This window comes from Nannospalax galili, unplaced genomic scaffold (assembly GCF_000622305.1).
Source record: "Nannospalax galili isolate Female #2095 unplaced genomic scaffold, S.galili_v1.0 scaffold485, whole genome shotgun sequence".
NCBI lineage: Eukaryota > Metazoa > Chordata > Mammalia > Rodentia > Spalacidae > Nannospalax > Nannospalax galili.
The window spans coordinates 212,136-229,988 of NW_008354534.1; the positions used below are offsets into that span (position 1 = coordinate 212,136).

General features: G+C 55.0%; 2 protein-coding genes across 4 annotated transcripts in view; one reads left to right on the forward strand and one right to left on the reverse strand.

Annotated features, from left to right (window-relative positions):
• The window catches only part of Stab1 (stabilin 1), a 31,871-nt gene extending 21,899 nt beyond the window's left edge, over nt 1-9,972 (forward strand). Inside the window, exons 36-69 of the mRNA XM_008851784.3 lie at nt 166-222; nt 587-670; nt 1,114-1,309; nt 1,415-1,510; nt 1,602-1,647; nt 1,728-1,804; nt 1,965-2,090; nt 2,294-2,367; nt 2,500-2,574; nt 2,805-2,927; nt 3,233-3,280; nt 3,488-3,565; nt 3,674-3,820; nt 4,331-4,471; nt 4,561-4,620; nt 5,609-5,785; nt 5,869-5,955; nt 6,035-6,184; nt 6,281-6,337; nt 6,428-6,629; nt 6,995-7,144; nt 7,217-7,321; nt 7,481-7,588; nt 7,673-7,866; nt 7,965-8,109; nt 8,195-8,328; nt 8,418-8,583; nt 8,660-8,769; nt 8,864-8,983; nt 9,055-9,192; nt 9,268-9,372; nt 9,453-9,596; nt 9,672-9,788; nt 9,880-9,972. Coding sequence (XP_008850006.1) covers nt 166-222; nt 587-670; nt 1,114-1,309; nt 1,415-1,510; nt 1,602-1,647; nt 1,728-1,804; nt 1,965-2,090; nt 2,294-2,367; nt 2,500-2,574; nt 2,805-2,927; nt 3,233-3,280; nt 3,488-3,565; nt 3,674-3,820; nt 4,331-4,471; nt 4,561-4,620; nt 5,609-5,785; nt 5,869-5,955; nt 6,035-6,184; nt 6,281-6,337; nt 6,428-6,629; nt 6,995-7,144; nt 7,217-7,321; nt 7,481-7,588; nt 7,673-7,866; nt 7,965-8,109; nt 8,195-8,328; nt 8,418-8,583; nt 8,660-8,769; nt 8,864-8,983; nt 9,055-9,192; nt 9,268-9,372; nt 9,453-9,596; nt 9,672-9,788; nt 9,880-9,936 — 3,894 coding nt within the window. The 3' untranslated portion in view covers nt 9,937-9,972. The remainder of the gene's footprint in view (nt 1-165; nt 223-586; nt 671-1,113; nt 1,310-1,414; nt 1,511-1,601; nt 1,648-1,727; nt 1,805-1,964; nt 2,091-2,293; nt 2,368-2,499; nt 2,575-2,804; nt 2,928-3,232; nt 3,281-3,487; nt 3,566-3,673; nt 3,821-4,330; nt 4,472-4,560; nt 4,621-5,608; nt 5,786-5,868; nt 5,956-6,034; nt 6,185-6,280; nt 6,338-6,427; nt 6,630-6,994; nt 7,145-7,216; nt 7,322-7,480; nt 7,589-7,672; nt 7,867-7,964; nt 8,110-8,194; nt 8,329-8,417; nt 8,584-8,659; nt 8,770-8,863; nt 8,984-9,054; nt 9,193-9,267; nt 9,373-9,452; nt 9,597-9,671; nt 9,789-9,879) is intronic.
• On the reverse strand, nt 9,958-17,847 carry Nt5dc2 (5'-nucleotidase domain containing 2). Of its 3 annotated transcripts, XM_029555384.1 has the most exons (15): nt 17,650-17,781; nt 14,842-14,966; nt 14,258-14,442; nt 14,057-14,131; nt 13,776-13,831; nt 13,603-13,696; nt 13,317-13,445; nt 13,153-13,213; nt 12,970-13,072; nt 12,771-12,872; nt 12,449-12,530; nt 10,772-10,858; nt 10,542-10,682; nt 10,393-10,457; nt 9,958-10,309 (listed from the first exon to the last, which is right to left on the reverse strand). In XM_029555384.1, exons 2-15 carry the CDS (start codon nt 14,879-14,881, stop codon nt 10,048-10,050), a joined length of 1,482 nt encoding a protein of 493 aa, XP_029411244.1. In that variant the 5' UTR covers nt 14,882-14,966; nt 17,650-17,781; the 3' UTR covers nt 9,958-10,047. The 3 variants fall into 3 exon arrangements, with proteins under 3 accessions (XP_029411244.1, XP_008850009.1, XP_029411246.1); XM_008851787.1 differs by lacking the exon at nt 14,842-14,966 and having other exon boundaries at nt 17,650-17,847; XM_029555386.1 differs by lacking the exons at nt 14,842-14,966; nt 17,650-17,781 and adding an exon at nt 16,126-17,627.
• Between the last annotated feature and the right edge of the window lie 6 nt (nt 17,848-17,853).

Genomic DNA, 17,853 nt, shown 5'->3' on the forward strand with positions numbered 1-17,853 from the left:
AATAATAACATTTTTTTTAAGTTTAAAAAGAAAAAAAAGAATAGCAAGTGCTAGTTGGCCTGGGTGGCAGGGAGGCACACTTAGCCAGTCTTGTCCTGGAGGAAGGATGGTGAGTTTGGGGGCCTCCGGCTGTAGACCAGCTAATGATTTACCTTTCTTCCTCAGGAGAAATGCATAAACTGCACCCGGAAATTCCGCTGTACTCAGGGATTCCAGCTCCAGGTAAGGCTGAGCCAGCACAGCTCTGTACCTGTTTCACTGCCCTCACTGAGCCCCCAGGACCAGCCCTGCTGGGAACTGGTCAGGTATGGGCAGCTGAAACCCCCCTGCACCCTAGTTAAGGCTGAGGTCAAGCCCAGGTCTGTTCAGAAGAGCCTCAACCAAACTTGCATACCTAAGCTTGGTCCTTCTGCTGTGCCCTCATTAGACCTATCTGTCTTGGCCCTACCTCTCCTTTCCCCTCTCTGTTCAAGTTTTTCTGTTTTACCTACTCTGACACCTGCAGCCCATTTGTCTGTCTCCTCATGTACTGCTCTGGTCCTGTCCAATCCACCAGATGGCCCTTCTTACCCATCTCCTTTTCTAGGACACACCTAGGAAGAGCTGTGTCTACAGATCTGGCTTTTCCTTCTCCCGGGGCTGTTCCTACACATGTGCCAAGAAGATCCAGGTTTGCTCTGAAGTGCCTCTACCCAAAGGCTTTGGCGAGGGATGGGGAGGGCGACAGGGCCCCCTGGGGAAGAGCCCAGACTACATTTCAAGGGCAGAGGTGTGCTGAGCCTCTGGCAAAGACAACACAAGGATGACCCAAGGAATGCCCAAAGTCAGAGGGATACTGCTGGTTCTGTGCCTAAGCCTGGGAGTATGAATGGGAAATGGGACATGGTCTCAGCCCAGAGCTAGTCCCATCAGCCAAGCCCCAGTGGCAGTAACCAGACCTCCTCCATTCTTTCTGCCACTTCTGGTCTACCTCCATGGGTCTGTACTTCCAAGTTGCTCTGTTCTATGGCTTTATGGCTCTAAGATGCCGCTACCTCTTTCTGGCCAGTGACAGCCTCCTTGGCCTGTGCTGGGCCTCTCTCTCCTTCCTTTCCCATTCCCTTTCCCCGACAGGTACCTGACTGCTGCCCTGGCTTCTTTGGCATACTATGTGAGCCGTGCCCAGGGGGTCTAGGTGGTGTGTGCTCAGGTCATGGGCAGTGCCAGGACAGGTTCCTGGGCAATGGGGAGTGTCGCTGCCAAGAGGGCTTCCACGGAACAGCTTGTGAGATGTGTGAGCTGGGCCGCTATGGACCCACCTGCTCTGGAGGTAAGGACTATAAAGGGGTAAGATGGTGGCCTCTTGGGAAGGACAGGCTGGGCATACCAGCAGGTGCAGCAGGGTGACTCTTGTCCTTCTTAATCCCACTTCTAGTCTGTGACTGTGCCCATGGGCTGTGCCAGGAGGGGCTGCAAGGGGACGGAAGCTGCATCTGTAATGTGGGCTGGCAGGGTCTCCGCTGCGACCAGAGTGAGTAGATCCCAGAGGGGTAGGAACAAATGACAGTGGGGGAGGTAGTTTGGGTCTGAATGACCAGAACCTTCTGCCCACCCCTCCCCAGAAATTATTGACCTTCAATGCTCCAAGAAGTGCGACCCTAATGCCAAGTGAGTGTGCCCAACCTGCAGTGAGGGGACTGTGTGCAGGGCCAGGCAGGCATGGGCTGAGTGGTTACCATCCCTTCCAGCTGTGCACAGGACTCATCTGGAACCCCTGTCTGCATCTGTGCTGCAGGATACTCCGGCAATGGCAGTTACTGCTCAGGTCAGCCACATAGATGCCCTGGGCCCCACTCTGAAATGCCAGGGCTGGCTGTCCCATCTTGGGGTTAGCTAACCTCTTCTGTCTAACCTCTTCCTTTCTCTCCTGCCCTCTTCTGCTCCACCCCTGGCCTATGCCTGTGCCTCACAATCTCTATCCCTAGAGGTGGACCCTTGTGCCTCTGGCAATGGGGGCTGCTCGCCCCATGCCAACTGCACCAAGGTGGCACCTGGGCAGCGGACATGCACCTGCCAGGATGGCTACACAGGTGACGGGGAGCTGTGCGAAGGTGAGCCTAGGACTCCCAACCTAGATGAAGTGAAGGATTCTGGTTTTAGTAATCAAAGGCAGGCTAGGAAGGATTGAGGGCACCTGTGGTATGAAGACTGGGGGCCCAGAGACGGGAGGAGATGGGCACCAGGAGGCAGAGATGGACAGATGACTGGAGGGGCCATCAAGGGCTACCCCTCATTTCAACATTTCTTCTCCCAGAAATTAACAGCTGTCTCATCCACCATGGGAGCTGCCATGTTTATGCAGACTGCATCCCTACAGGCCCACAGCAGGTCAGCATGACAGGGTTGACCCTGGAGCTGTGTCACTCCTAAGGGTGGGGCCTCCATCCAGACCAGGCTTGCTATGGAGTGACCTTTTCACTTAGTGCTCCCTCCAGCCCCACTGATCAGTATTTGGGACAGGTTTCCTGCAGCTGCCGTGAGGGCTACAGTGGCGATGGCATTCGGAGCTGTGAGCTTCTGGACCCCTGCTCTCAGGTCAGGCCCTCATGCCACCATGTTTTGCAGGGAAAGAGAACAGAGGCAGAAAGCCACCCTCTTCACCCCCAGGATCATCCAGGGCATCCCTTCCCTAAGCTCAAATCTGGCTCAACAGTCAGAAATAGAACTTTGAGGGTTAGACAGGGTCTTTGAGACCTCTTTCCCCGAGCTAGGTGTGGCAAAGGAGGCTGAACACCACCCTCCCCCTTTCCTCTCCTGTCTCTCAGAACAATGGAGGTTGCAGTCCTTATGCTGTGTGCAAAAGTACAGGGGACGGCCAGAGGACGTGCACTTGTGACACAGCCCATACTGTGGGAGATGGCTTCACTTGCCGTGCACGAGTTGACCTGGTAATGATTCCCAAGTCTGACCCTGATCTGATCTTGGCTATGTCACATGGATTTGAACTGAGATCTTGGCCAAGATCCAGATTTGACCCTGATCCTTGACCATGACTCTGAATCCAACCCTGACTCATCTTGGGCTTGACCTCATCTATGACAAATGAAACAAATCCTGAGCCCAGCTCAGATCCCTCCCTGGCTTTCCTTTCCTCATCTCTGCCTTGGCCAGACCTTGGGCTGCAGGTGCTAGGACAAGCACCAGCCCCTGAATGGGGGCCACCCAAAATCTGAGCTGATCCTCGCTCCCCCAGGAGCTCCGACGGGACAAAAATGCCTCATTCTTCAGCATCTACCTCCTGGTGAGTAGCCTAGGCCTCTGCAGCCTGCTGGAAGGTATCAACTGTCTCTGGGCCTGCATGTGTCCATCTGGTTGGGGGGCAGTTAGGGGTGGAGAGAGTTACTGGTCTGCTCTCTCAGAGTTCAAGTCTTTCCCAGAAGCTCCATGGAAGCTCCAAGTGGGTCCCAAGTTGTTCTTCTTCTGCTTAAGCTGTTTCCCACTTCTCCAGGAATACAAGGAGCTCAAGGGCAATGGGCCTTTCACCATCTTTGTGCCACATGTAGATCTGATGCGGAACCTGTCACAGGTACATAGCCCTGGGAGCAGGCTGGAGAGGGATGAGCACTCTGGGATTGGTCACTACATGGGCAGAGGTGACAATCATTGGCTCCCACTATCCACATGACTACTCTAGGATGAGCTGTCTAGGATTCATGCCCATCGCCAACTTGTGTTTCGCTACCATGTGGTCGGCTGTTGGCAGCTAGGGAGCCAGGAGCTGCTGGACCAGGGATATGCCACTGCTCTATCTGGGCACACACTGCGCTTCAGTGAGAGGGAGGTGAGTCCACCCACACCATGGGTTCCACCAGCTAAAGGGTCCTCCCCCAGGCCCAGGACTCAGTCCCCAGACTCAGACCTCAAACCTGTCCCTGTGCCTGTGCCCTGCCTCCATTCCTTTAAGACTCAACCTGGGTACCACAATGAGAGGGAGATGAGTCCCACCCAAAGGGTGCCCACAATCTGGGTACCACCCACTATCATAGACCTGCCCTCTACCCCAGGACTTCCAAATCAAGCTGATGCCATTGCCCTGTTCCCACAGTGCCAAGTCAAGTATGGTGCTTTGTGTGGGCTTCTCTGACTGGAATGGGAGTTCTGTCCTATACCTTGACCCTGCCCTAGGTCCAGCTCACCTTCTATCTCAGTCCTAAACCCAGGACTGTCTACCCCCAAACACTCCCACCCCAGGCCCCTCCCCCACCACACCCCACCCACAGCTTCAAGCACCCCACCAATCAACTCTATTCAGCCCTGGCTCTACCCTAGTGTAACCACACTCCACCCCCAGGGCAGCATATATCTGAATGACTTTGCACGGGTGGTCAGCAGTGACCACGAGGCGGTGAACGGTGTTCTGCATTTCATTGATCGTGTACTGCTGCCACCAGATGTGCTACACTGGGAGGCTGATACTGCCCCAATCCCTCCAGTATGTCTGGGTGTGAGCCTGGGAGCTGGGTGGCAGGCAAGGATCTTCCCTTCCCACCTGATCAGTTGCTTATGAGTATCCTTTCTCAGAGAAATGTCACCGCTGCTGCTGAGAACTTCGGTTACAAGATCATCAGCCAGCTGGTGACGGTACTGTTTCCATGAATATGGGCCTGTCAGTGTACGACTATGTGTGCAACAGTGTCTCTGCTTACCCCTTTCTGGGAATGAATATGCCTACGAGAATTCCCTTGTATATAGGCCGTATCTATGAGCATGAAACTCCCAGTGTGAGCACATGTGAGCAAATGTGTTGTCAATATGTGTGCAGACTTACCCCTGCAAAAGTGCCCATAAACAGTAGTTTCTGCCTATCCACAATGTCGTTTCTGCAGTCTGAAGATATTAAATGAGGCCTGCAAGACGGTTCAGTGGGTAAGGAGGCTTGCCACCAAGCTTGATAACTTGAGTTCAATACCTGGCACTCACAAAGTGGAAGGAAAGAACTGGCTTCCACAGGTTCTCCACATGTTGTGTGGTAGCAGGCGTGGAAACCACACACACACACACACACACACACACACACACACACACACACACACACGGAAGAGTGTATGATGAAAATATTAAGTGAAAAAAAGTCAAGCTGGGCGTGGGAGTGCATGCCTTTAGTCCCAGCTCTCAGGAGACAGAGGCAGAGGCAGGTGGATCTCTGTGAGTTCAAGGCCAGCCTGATATACATAGTGAGTTCCTGGCCAGCTGTGGCTACAGGGAGACCCTGTCTCAAAAAGACCAAAAAAAGAAAAAAGAAAAAAATCCCAGAAATATGTCACATGTTTTAAATATACTATTATAATTGTTTTATTGCTCATCTCTTAATGTGCCTAGTTTATAAATGACACTTTATCATAGGTATAAGAAAAACAGTATACAGTTCAGGACTGTGATTTTGGGCATCTTCTGGGGTTTTGGGAACCTATTCTCTGCAGATAAGGAGGGGATGACTGTCTACCCAGGATAGCTGCAGATAAGCATGGCTAGAGGGAAGGCTACCTGGGCCTGGGTTTCTCTGGATCCCCCTCCTGGTCTCTCATCTAGCCTCCAGTCTCTGATGCTACACCTCTGTTCCAATACATAGGTAGCTGGCCTCCTGCCCATGCTTCAGGATGCATCCCATCGGCCCTTCACTATGCTGTGGCCCACAGATTCTGCTCTGCAAGCCCTGCCTGCTGATCGGCAGGCCTGGCTATACCATGAGGACCACAGAGACAAACTGGCAGCCATTCTGCGGGGCCATATGATCCGAAACATTGAGGTGGGTACAGGCCCAGTCTTTGATTCCTGCTGCCTGCAGTTCAGCCTGATTGCCCAGTTCCAATCATAGGTCTATTTACCCAGGCCTTGGCATCTGACCTGCCCAACCTGGGCCCACTCCGAACCATGCATGGAAACCCCATCTCCTTCTCCTGCAGCCGTACCCGGCCTGTGAGTCTGAAGAGAGGAGGGAACTAGGTGGGGAGTAAGGGGCTATAGTGCCTGTGACCCTTATGTCTTCTCCCTTTAGGGTGCACTCATGGTAGGCGAAGATGACGCCCACATTGTGCAGCGGCACTTGCCTTTTGAAGGTGGCCTGGCCTATGGCATCGACCAGCTCCTGGAGCCACCTGGTCTTGGTGCCCGCTGTGACCGCTTTGAGACCCGGGCACTTCAAATGGTGAGGAAGGCCATAGGTGAATGGCAGGGGCCCAACCTACCTGTCCTATCCCATCCATCCACCTGACCTTGCAGTGTTGGCCTCCATTCCTTCCAGAAGACTTGCAGCATCTGTGGACTGGAGCCACCCTGTCCTCAGGGATCACAAGAGCAGGTAAGGGGCTGGAGGCTGAGTTGAGGGTTGGAGAAGGCACTGAGCACCATCAAACTCAGGCTGCCTGTGGCCTGACTCTTCTTGACCCAGGGCAGCCCTGAGGCCTGCTGGCGCTACTTCTCCAAGTTCTGGACGACTCCCCCACTGCATTCCCTGGCACTTCGCAGTGTCTGGATGAGGCCTAGCTTCTGGAATCATCCCCAGCGTCTGGGTAGGGGCTGCCGCCGAAACTGTGTCACTGTTGTCTGGAAGCCCAGCTGCTGCCCTGGTCACTATGGCAGTGACTGCCAAGGTAAGCATTCTGAGGATTAAGATATTCTGATTATCTCCTCTAGCCACAAGATAGCCAAGGGCCAAACTCTGGCCATTGCTTTTGATAAAGGATAGTGAGGTACTCCAGGGTAGAGGGAATGCTTTGCTAGAGGAATGTTAAAGAAGGAGGTGGGTGTGCAGAAGATTCTGTTCTGGTGTGGAGCACTGGAGGGTCTGAGTTCTCCAGGCTTGGCGGATTCTCAGCAGTGTGAGGACATGGGTGAATTCGTACTTCTTGAAGAGCTTTGGCTGCCACTCAGTAGGAGACAGGTGGCAGCTCTGAGCTGTAGGTGTGTGTCCTCATGAGCACGTCTAGCCCCATTTCACTTCCACACTATTCCCTAGCTTGCCCTGGTGGACCCAGCAGCCCCTGCAATGACCATGGTGTGTGCCTGGATGGCATGAGTGGAAGTGGGCAGTGTAAATGCCATTCAGGTTTTGCTGGGACAGCCTGTGAACTCTGTGCCCCAGGTTCCTTTGGACCCCAATGCCAAGGTAAGCTCTGCCCTGTCCCATTTCACCTTGTTCCACTTCCCTTGGCCTGTGTCAACTTGCCCCTCTCCCCAGCCTGCCACTGCACCCCACATGGACGCTGTGATGAGGGCCTTGGGGGCTCTGGCTCCTGCTTCTGTGATGAAGGCTGGACTGGGCCACGCTGTGAGGTGCAGCTGGGTGAGTGGCCCTTGAGCTTGTGTGCATATAACATTCTTGTACGCACCAGTACGCGTCTTAATTGCACACTCAGGTGGAGGCCCTTGAGGGTGGATGAGAGAGGTAGTGGCCAGGAGGGCAGCTACTGACCTGCTCATGTGGGATGGGTCCTGGGGACAGAGTTGCAGCCTGTGTGTGCCCCACCCTGTGCACCCCAGGCCATGTGCCGTGCGGGCAACAGCTGTGAGTGCAGCCTGGGCTATGAAGGGGATGGCCATGTGTGCACAGGTAAGCAGAAGACTGTGACTTACAGGTAGGAGACCCTGGACCCATTCTAGTCACCTGGCTCAGCCACTCCCTCCTTGCCCCCAGTGGCAGATCTGTGCCAGAAGGGACATGGCGGCTGCAGTGAGCATGCCAATTGTAGCCAGGTGGGGACAGTGGTCACCTGTACCTGTCTGCCTGCCTATGAGGGTGATGGTTGGAGTTGCCAAGCTCGAAACCCCTGCTTGGACAGCCACCGTGGAGGCTGCAGTGAGCATGCTGACTGCATCAATACTGGCCCGGTAAGCAGGTGGGGAGCCAAACAGCATGAGTGGGGAGGCCCCATGGACTTGCTCCATGTCTGTCTCTGTAGGGCAACCACTATTCTTCCTGCCCACAGAACACCCGGCGCTGTGAGTGTCATGCAGGCTATGTGGGTGACGGACTGCAGTGTCTAGAGGAGCTTGAGCCACCTGTGGACCGCTGTCTGGGCCAGCCATCACCCTGCCACACAGATGCTGGGTGCACTGACCTCCATTTCCAGGGTGTGCTTCCCTACCCACTTCTGACACCTGCTGTATATCCCAGGGTACTGTGCATCTGACCATGCAGCCTCACTTCTTTCTGCAGAAAAGCGGGCTGGCGTCTTCCACATCCAGGCCACCAGTGGCCCTTATGGCCTGACTTTCTCAGAGGCCAAGGCAGCATGTGAGGACCAGGGAGCAGTCCTTGCTTCACTCCCTCAACTCTTAGCTGCCCAGCAGGTGTACAACTCTATGGGGATTGGAGCTAAGCCTATGGGAAGGCCCCTCATGTTGGGCCTTGGGTCTCAGCATCTCCTCTGCCCTTACAGCTGGGCTTCCATGTATGCCTGGTGGGCTGGCTGGCCAATGGCTCTGCTGCCCATCCTGTTGTCTTCCCTGCGGCAGACTGTGGTGATGGTCGTGTAGGTGTAATTAGCCTTGGTGTTCGCGAGAACCTGTCAGAACACTGGGATGCCTACTGCTACCGTGTGCAAGGTATGTCCACTCCACCAACCTCTGCCTATCCCCATACTCTGAACTCCTCCAAGCTGCTGACCTGCCTCTCCTGCAGATGTGGCTTGCCGATGTCGGGATGGCTTTGTAGGTGATGGGATCAGCACATGCAATGGGAAGCTGCTTGATGTACTGGCTGCCACCCCCAACTTCTCCACCTTCTATGGGGTATGCAAGGGCCAGTCTCAGGAGAGGGAGTGTGGGTAGCTGGGAACCCCCAGGAAGGAAGCTTGCCCATAGCCCTGTCTCCCAACCCTTGCAGATGCTGCTGGGTTATGCTAATACTACCCAGAGTGGTCTTGACTTCCTGGACTTCCTGGATGATGAGCTCACCTACAAGACACTTTTTGTCCCTGTCAATGAAGGCTTTGTGGACAATATGGTAAGAGTAGGGGCCTGGACAGTCTGCCCTCTCTGGCTGGCCCAACCTAACAGGTCTTGTTCTGCTCACAGACGCTGAGTGGCCCAGACCTAGAACTCCATGCTTCTAATGCCACCCTTCTGAATGCCAATGCCAGTCAGGGGACCTTGCTTCCTGCCCACTCGGGTCTTAGCCTCATCATCAGTGACAACAGTTCTTGGGCTCCTGTGGTAAGTCTGGCCTCTGCTACTACCTTGCCAGTTCAATCCTCATTCACCTGCTGGGCCTGACTGGTTTCTCTGCAGATTCCAGGGGCAGTTGTGGTTGGCCGTATCATCACGTGGGACATCATTGCCTTCAATGGCATCATCCATGCTCTGGCCAGGCCCCTACTGGCACCCCCCCAGTCTGTGAGTATGGGGAAGGGGAGTCAGAGCTGCAAAGGGTGAGGGACATCTGATACTTGATACTCTCTTCCGCTTGCCTATAGGGGGCAGTGTTGGCACCTGAGGCACCTGTGGCAGAAAGCGTGGGGGTTGTGGTAGCTGCTGGAACCCTGCTGGGGCTGGTGGCTGGAGCCTTCTATTTGCGTGTGCGAGGCAAGCGCACAGGCTTTGGTTTCTCTGCCTTCCAGGTAGGGCAGGGCTGGGAGTTTGTGGGTGCAAGGCCCTTCTGTCCTGCTTCGGGGCCTTATCAGTCATCATTCTAGGCAGAAGATGATGCTGATGATGACTTCTCCCCATGGCAAGAAGGGACCAGCCCAACCCTGGTGTCTGTCCCCAACCCTGTCTTTGGCAGCAATGATGTCTTTTGTGAACCCTTTGATGTGAGTGAAGGGGTGGGAAGTGGGGGTGGAGGGCTGTAGGGACAGGTAGAGCCCAGGCTTGCCCAAATACACACAGCTGTCCTCTTTCTAGGCCTCACTCTTGGAGGAAGACTTTCCTGATACCCAGAGGATCCTCACAGTCAAATGATGGCCAGGAGCCAAAACAAAGGCACATGGAGGACAGAGACCACTTTTATTGCTTGTCAGGGTGGCCAGGGCTGGAAGGACTGATGGTCTGTCTTGGACAGTAAAAGTGCCCTCAGCGGATGTGGGCCATGTCACCAAGAAAGGGTGTCTTCATGCAGCCAGTGCAGAGCTGGTCCATCCAGAGGGGCGCTTCATGCTGCAGGGGTGTGCGGCGTGGGTAGAAAGTGAAGTCTACTCGGTAGTTGAGCAAACAGCTGAGGGAGGCCATGTAGAGGTCGGAGAAGCGCACAAGGCGCCTAGAGAAGTACGTAGGGTTGTGGAAGGTGCGAAAGATGCTCCCAAACTGAGCATTGAACAGGGCCTTGGTGATGCATCTGGGGAAGGAAAAATGGGGCACCTGAGAATGGGTACAGAAGAGACTGGGACAGGTTTCCCGTCTTGGTTCCACTCTGCTCACCTTAGCTCTTCCCGCTCCTTCATCCAGGTAGCCAGCACCTGTCGTGACTCTGCGTCCTGATATGTCTGGGGAAACACAATGAGATAGGTGTGCATCCAGGAGGTGGTGTAGCCCAGTTCACAGAGCCTACCACCCCCTGCTGTCTCCACCTGCATGCGTTCTAGCAGCCCTGTGAGCGCCTGCTGCCAGGTCAGGGAGTGCATATACTGCTCCGTGTTGATGATGCGGATCTCCCGCTCCAACTCAGGGATGATGGCACCTGTGCGCCAGCCATGCCGCAGCATGAGATCCTGGTGGATGGGGTGGTTGGACAGGCCTCAGCACCAGCTGAGAGGGCGCTCTCCCCTCCCCTGCCAAGCCCTGCACACCGGCCCCTCACCGCTAGGTCACTGTAGAGATGGTCGCCAAAGTAAAGAACTCTTGGCCCTCGCCACTCTGTCAGACGAAGGAAGTCAAACAGGTTTCCCTAGGGAGTAGAGGACATTATTGAGCCACTAGTGTTCCCACGGGGCTGCGGAAACCAGGCCTTGTCCTTCACTAGCCCTCCCAATTCCCCAGAGGTAGCCAAAGCCAGCCGGATGCCGGGTTGCCCTTTCCCGTGGCCCCACTGCTCTGAGGCCCTTACTACTTCCCCCTTCCACTGAGGGGGGTGGTGGTGGTGGTTATTGCCCAAAGCAGAACATCTCTTATAGGCGTGGACTAGCCCTCAAGCAAGGGTCTCTTTCTGTGACCTCTCACCCACCCCAGGCTAGGGCTCCCAGTTTGTGAGAAACAAACTATAAGGACTCCAGGTGCTAAAGCAAAGGGCCCTGAAGCTCTTGTTGGCCTCTTCAGGCTCGGCCCCAGGGACCCAATAGACCAATCACAGAATTATGGCCATGTTTTTCTCCTGCTCCAAAGCCAGGGAAAGATGGAAACACCCAGCCAGGCACAGATATAACTGGGGAAGCTCCTGGGGGGGATGGGTAGGGGTAGGGGTGGGGGGCAGCTTAGAAATGGAAGGGCCAGAGCTGGGAAGCAGAGTTGGCTACCACCAGGGGCAGCACCCACACTCCAGGGCTGAGAATGCACACTCAGCAAAGCACAGCTCTGCATCAATCAACCTAGAGACATGAACTAGGGGTGGGGTGGGTGGGTAGGTGACTATGGAAGAACCGAATTAAGTGGGCACACCAACTGCAGAGGAGGCATGAATGGGAGGTAGAAGGGCTGCAGAGGATGTGCCCCGTGGTTTAAGAACCTCAAGGGGCAGGTGAAGGAGAGGGCAAAGATAAGGACTTGGGGTTCTGAGAACCAAACAGGGTCCAGTGAACATAAGGAATCTTTAGAATATCAGGCCTGACCAGAAAGGGACCTTCCCACAAAGGGGCCTTCCATGGCCAGATGCCAACACTGAGAGTTGAGGGGATGTACCCGCACAGAAAGGACAGGGGAGAGCTGGGATCAGCAGGGCAGGATGCTTAGCAGTGGGCATACTGCCTGCCAGCCAGCTTGGACATCCTGATGCTGTTCCCCTGGCCAAGTGCTGGCTCTTCCAAGTCCCAAGGTCTCTGGGACCCCTGACTCCCAAGATGCCCACCTCAGCCAAGGTCTCTACATTCTAGCCAGGGCCACCAATGCCCTAGCCTGACCTTTCTTCCTAGTCACACAGGAAAGGTGGGGAATGGAGGTGGGGGTCTCAGTTCATGAGCTGCCCTGACAAGCCCGGCTCAGGACTCCCAAACCAGGCTGGTTCAGTGCCATGCTAGCTTTTCAGTGACTGTGGAACATCCTAAGGGTTTTATACCGCAACTCAAGTAGAACATTATTAATGGAAAGCAAGGCCTAGAGGTGACTAGGCTAGGTTCCTTAGACTACAGTGCTGGAATCTAAACCCCAATGTGGTCACCAAGCTCTTCCAGTATCACCCAGACCTGCTTCCTAACAGTCCTACCATGGTGGCCAATGGCTCTAGCTCCACAGTACAAATCTGGTCAAGGATGTGAGGCTGTTTTTCCAGAGGCTGTTCCTGCATAGCGCCCCCCACCCCCCGTGCTATTCCCCAAGACGGTCTTACCTGCCGATAGATTTTGCCCTTTTCCAAGCGTGTGATACGGTCCCAATGGAGGGAACCCTTCTCATCAAGCTTTCGGAAAGGCCTGGGTGAGAGTAAAGAGCCTGAGCTCCAGTCATGGCACAGCCACAAGGTAGCTCCATCCTTACCTCTGTAAAAGCCCTTACACTCAGGTGGGCCATTGACCAGTAGGGGGTATCTCCACCCAAGTACACAGGGCGGTGGGCCAAGGCTAATCTGGCTTTGTCCCTGAATCCTCTCAGTGGGGGAGTGGGAGGGGCTCTGTCTTCCTCCCACAGCCCCACAGTCCCCAGTATGCCCATACTTGCGCCGGTCAGTGAAGAAGCTGGGCTTGTCTGCCTGGACGATGACTACATCAAAGAGTTGGCGCCAATCAGGACCCACCATGTGTCGCATGCCTTTGTCCCTGTGCAGAAGTGGCACTGGCTGCAGGTGGTCTGGGGGCAGTACTGCGCTTGCCCCCCACCACTGTGTCCCTCCTTCCACAGTGGGGCTGTACTTACACAAAACTGAAAGGACTGTTGGTGATGAGGAACAGCTGTTTCCCATGGGCTACCAGGCGGCTCAGGACTGCAAATGTTTCATCCCCTTTCAGGATGTACTTCTCTGAAAGGGAAGAGGGTCTGCAAGGGCCAACCCTGACCCAGTGCTCAGGCAGGCCATGGTAGGGTGCTGTCCAGCCTTACCCATGTCTTGCTCAATCCACTGGTACATGAGGCCCTTCACGTGCACATCCCGGATGGCATCCTGAGGGAAGCAGAGGGCAATGAGAACATGTTAGAGCCCAGGAGCACCTGCTATGCTGTGGCCAGACTTCACCTAATCTAAGGGGCAGGCCCAGGCTCCTCACCGTCACGTCCTTGTAGAGGTGTGCTTGGTCAAATTCTAGGCCGTGGCCCAGAAAATAGTCCACCACACAGGACAGCAGTGCCATCTCTGGCAGTGAGAAGATGTCCATGAACTGCTTGATAGAAGGGCCCTGGGGAGGGGGTCAGATCTCAGTCACCACTCTAACCACTAGAGACCAAGGGATCTATCTGCCTTGGGACACTGGCAGAGGGCATGGCCTATGGCTCCACTGGCACCCACAGTAAGATTACTGGTCTGCTTTGGGCAAAAGCAGGTGGATGAGGTACCTTGCCATAGAAGCCGCTCATCTGGTACAGTGGGATGTGCTGGGTGCCACCATATAAATCAATCACCTCCTCATCTGGCACAGGCTGGAGGCCCCTGAATGGAAGGGACAGATGCCCTCAGTCTGAGCCCAGGTAGCAGTGCAGGGTGGGATCAAGGTAGACCCAACACTAACCTGTAGGCTGTCCCCAGTTGCACATAATGGAAGGCATCAATTTTCATCAGAAGGCTCTGGGGGTATCCATGGGCAGGACCAGTGGTGAGAAGCTAAGTTTTTGCCACTGGCCCTGAGAAAGCCTCTCCCAACTACCCCCCACCTCCAACCAAAACCTCTACTGGATGCTACTGATGAAACAACTATAATCTGAGGCCAGGGGTGATCAAATAGGGAGGGAGGTTGGCTGAAGTTGCCCCTATTCACATTTGGTCAGGAGGGGTCAGTGTCTAGCCATTCACCTTCTGAATGTCATAGTGGAGGCCACGGATGGCAAAGCTGGGGTCGTAGTCATACTTCCGAATTCCCTCAGGGTACTGTCAAACCAAAAGAGGCCAGACTTAGGCTAGTAGCAGTGTTAGCTCTCAAGGGAGGTCACTTCTGGGGATCAATCTAGCCACCAGGCCTGGGTGCTACTGGCTTCTAGGGCTTGACAGCCTCACCTTGTAGTGCTCAATCAGGATGTCCCTGGCAGCATTGAAGATCTCGGGGTGCAGTGCATCTGCGTACTGGGCCAGTGTGTAGTCATAGTCAAAGCCATAGACCTCAACAGCACTCAAGCTGATCTCGTTGTTGGCATAGATGGCTGCTGGGTTCAAGAGGCTGCAGACCTCAGGGGGCAGAAGGTCTAGAGGAAGGAGATACAAGGGGACAGCACCATCATGGTCACAGTTGTGGCAAATGGCTCCTGGGTACTTTGCAGGTACCCAGGCCCATATGCCTCATAAGACACCTGATGATGGCAACTCTTAGCCCAATGTTGCAGAGGCCAGACAGAGGCTCAGAGAGAAGGCAGTTGCTGAGTCACATGCTTGGGGTAAGGCAGAGCTGACCATGATGCTTTTCCACTTTGCTTACAGCTGGGGTTGGGGCCCAAGCACATTAGAGGGGTGAGGAGTCCCTGAGGCTGCCAGCTCTGAACACCTGCTGCAGCCTGGGGAGTAAGGCCCCTCTAATTGGATTTCAGCTGTCTGCCAGCCCACATAATGACATTCCCTGGCTAAAACCAGGGAACATTGCTAATTACCATGGGGGGGACGTGTGATGCTGGCTGGGTTCTGGGCCATTACCCAGTTCACAGTCTTCTGGAAATGTGGTCACAGCCACTATAAGCCCCTTGGATTCCAAGCTCACTTGCCTTGTTTTCCCCACCTAGATAGTAAGGTAGACAGGGGAATTAATGTGAAAGGGCCTGGCCTGTGAGCCAGGTGAGGACAGGTTCTCCGTCTCATGTCTGTGATTTCAGGAATGCCACCTCAACCTCTGGGCTTGTTTCCTCTAAAAGGGGAAGAAAATCAGAACCACCCACTCTGTGTACCATTTCTGCTCTGCACCCGCACAATATTCAGGATTAAATGTGTGATGTGTCTCAGAGCCAAAAGCTCCATCCTGGTTTTCCCTGGTTGCTCCTGGAGCAGAGGTTAGGGAAAGAAGGGTGCAAACAAGATGAGGCGCACTGAGCAGGGTCTCAGAGACTCCAAGGAATCAATCTATCCGCCACAACTGTCCTCTCACAAAGCAAAAACCTCTTGCTCTACAGCATGCTTCATGGCTGCTCCACTGTGCAGACGTGCGAGCATTTGCCTCAGAGGCCCCTTGGAACACAAGGCTCCACCCTTATTCCCTTTAGAGTCAAGTACAGGGTGTAGGTGTGGGAACAGGTGTGGCTGGTTCCTCTGGTGGCATAAAGCCTGCGTAGAGCAGCTGTTCTGCAGATCCCTGAGTGTGGATGGGGCACTTCATTTGGACATGCTTAAGACACAGCTGATGGCCTCCCTCTAAAGAACTGCTTGAGACACTCCTCACCTGATATCACTAGGACCCTGGGCCTCAGGTGCCCACAGAGCTGCATTTCCCCACAGCCCCACATTCCTGAATACTAACTGGGACTATGACCCCTTTAGTGTTCAGAAAGGCCCTGGGGTGAAAGGCATCTACATGGCATTTGCAGCCCCTTGCTGGCACAGAGTTCTGGTTAAATATAGGCCTTGCCCCTGCCTTTAAGAGTCCTTCCAGGGGTATATAACCCTCCCAGAAACAAAGCAGGATGAGGAACGCAGCCCGCAGGGCCTGGCCACTTTGCCCCATTTCTGGACTGAGGAAACCATAGCTATGGGGGTTGCAGGGTCCCATTTCCTTCCACAGATGATGTGGATAGGCCAGGAGAGGAGGCTATATACCCTAACCCAGCACTAGCTTGCCAAGCTTATTGTTTCACTCTAGCCCCTACCTTCCTTTCTTTTCTCCAGCCCCCCACGTCCCCCAGATGCTCAAGGTTCCAGATTCTAGGGCTCTGGTAGATATGACTCACTTGTGAGTCTTACAGTCTTGTGTTGTTCACTGTTCACTCCAGTCTTAAGCAGCAGTCACACTGAATGCCTCCATCGTCCAGAGGAAGAAACAAGTTCAGAGAGGTTAAGTCACTTGCCCAAATCACCCAGCAGCAGGCAACTAAGTTGAGACTTGCATTCAGGTGACCCCATCCTGCCTTAATCATTCTTCCTCTTTGCCTAGTCTTTTAGTCACACAATGAGGCAGAGCAGGGAGGAAGGTGCTCTTCCTGCTGCCCTGCTGAGTGGGGGCTAGCTGATGGCTTGGCTCCCTGGGAGTTTTGCTCAGAAATTCTTCCTAAAAAACCCAGCCAGATGAGGGTTCAGAGGCTCGAAGCTAGCTTATCGTGGTATGTTGGTGGAAGAAACTGCACACAGCAGGAACTGAGAGAGGTCTGTAAGGAGGGCTCTGGAGGACATGCCCAGCAGATTCTCCCCCCTTCACACCTCCAAGGCAGGCTGCTTCTCAGGCCACTTAAGAGGGCCTTGCCGAACAAAGGCTTCTCCATAAGTAAAACTGCTCTCTCGGCCCCAAGATTCCCAGTCCTTAAGAACAGCCATTCCAGAGGTCTCAACTATTCTGGCAGCATCTTGTTAAGGTGAGTTCTGGCAGTCTCCAGGTCTCCACACAGCTGGAGTGGAAGGCCCTGTCCAGTCACAGGTGGAATCTCCCAGAATGAGCCACTTTGTCTTACCAGACAATGAAAGCCACGGCACCCCTGGGGGTTCCTCCAGAAGCACCCCTGCCCCTTCTTGGCCTGGTTCTGACTCATCACCACAATCCTATGACAACAGTCCCAGGATTGCTTACATGCCTGAGAACATCGAGGGTCCTGGGAGGATGTGAGGCCGAGGTCCACCCAGCTGGGAAGTGATAGGGCCACAGCACAGAGCACATCTGTTGCAGAGGCAAGGTCCTACTAGACCCACCCAGAGAAATGGACAGATGTGCTGCACTCTGAGATCTGCGGCCTCATTAGTCCATTTCGTAGAGGGAGAGAAGGCTAGGGGAGGCTAAGTGCCCTGGTGCTGCCCTGGCTGAGACTATAGCAACCCTTTGGGATTCCAGGACATTGGGGTGGCTTTCTAATGTTTCTCCAACGCCTTTCTTGAGCTTGTTTAGAAGTGCTCTAGACCGCCAGAGCCTAACCAAGAGGTGCCTGCAAAGTCTTGCTGGTGTTCCCAAGAGCCCGTTCCGTGAGCACCGCTCAGTCTTTGTCCACAGTGCTCACTGCAACTAAGGGCCAGCGGAGAACAAGGGGCTGCGAGGGTTTCCGCCGCTGCCAGCCGGACCCGGGAGCCAGACCTAAGGGCCGTGCACGCCGGCGGTTACCCCAAGCTCCAGCAGACCGACCGGAACAAACCTCCCGCTCGCCCCAGGAGACGGAATGCTCCTCGGAGACCCGATGGAGCCTCTTCCAAAACGCCGCCCGTCCCTTGGGTTCTGCGACCCCGGTGCACCCCGGGGACGCCCTCGGGCACACGACCCACCCCGGCTCACCCACCGTGCACCAGCCTCCGCATGTCCTGGTAACGTGCCCACAAGTGCGCGCTGAGGTCCGCGCCGTCGGCCGGCGCCGGGGCGGACGCGGAGCGCGGAGTGCTGGGACACTGGGCTCCGGGCCCCGGGGGGCCGCAGCCAGGGCAGGAGGGTGAGGACGAGGCGGCCCGCGGCTGGCCTCCGCACAGCAGCCAGCGCCGAGCTGCCG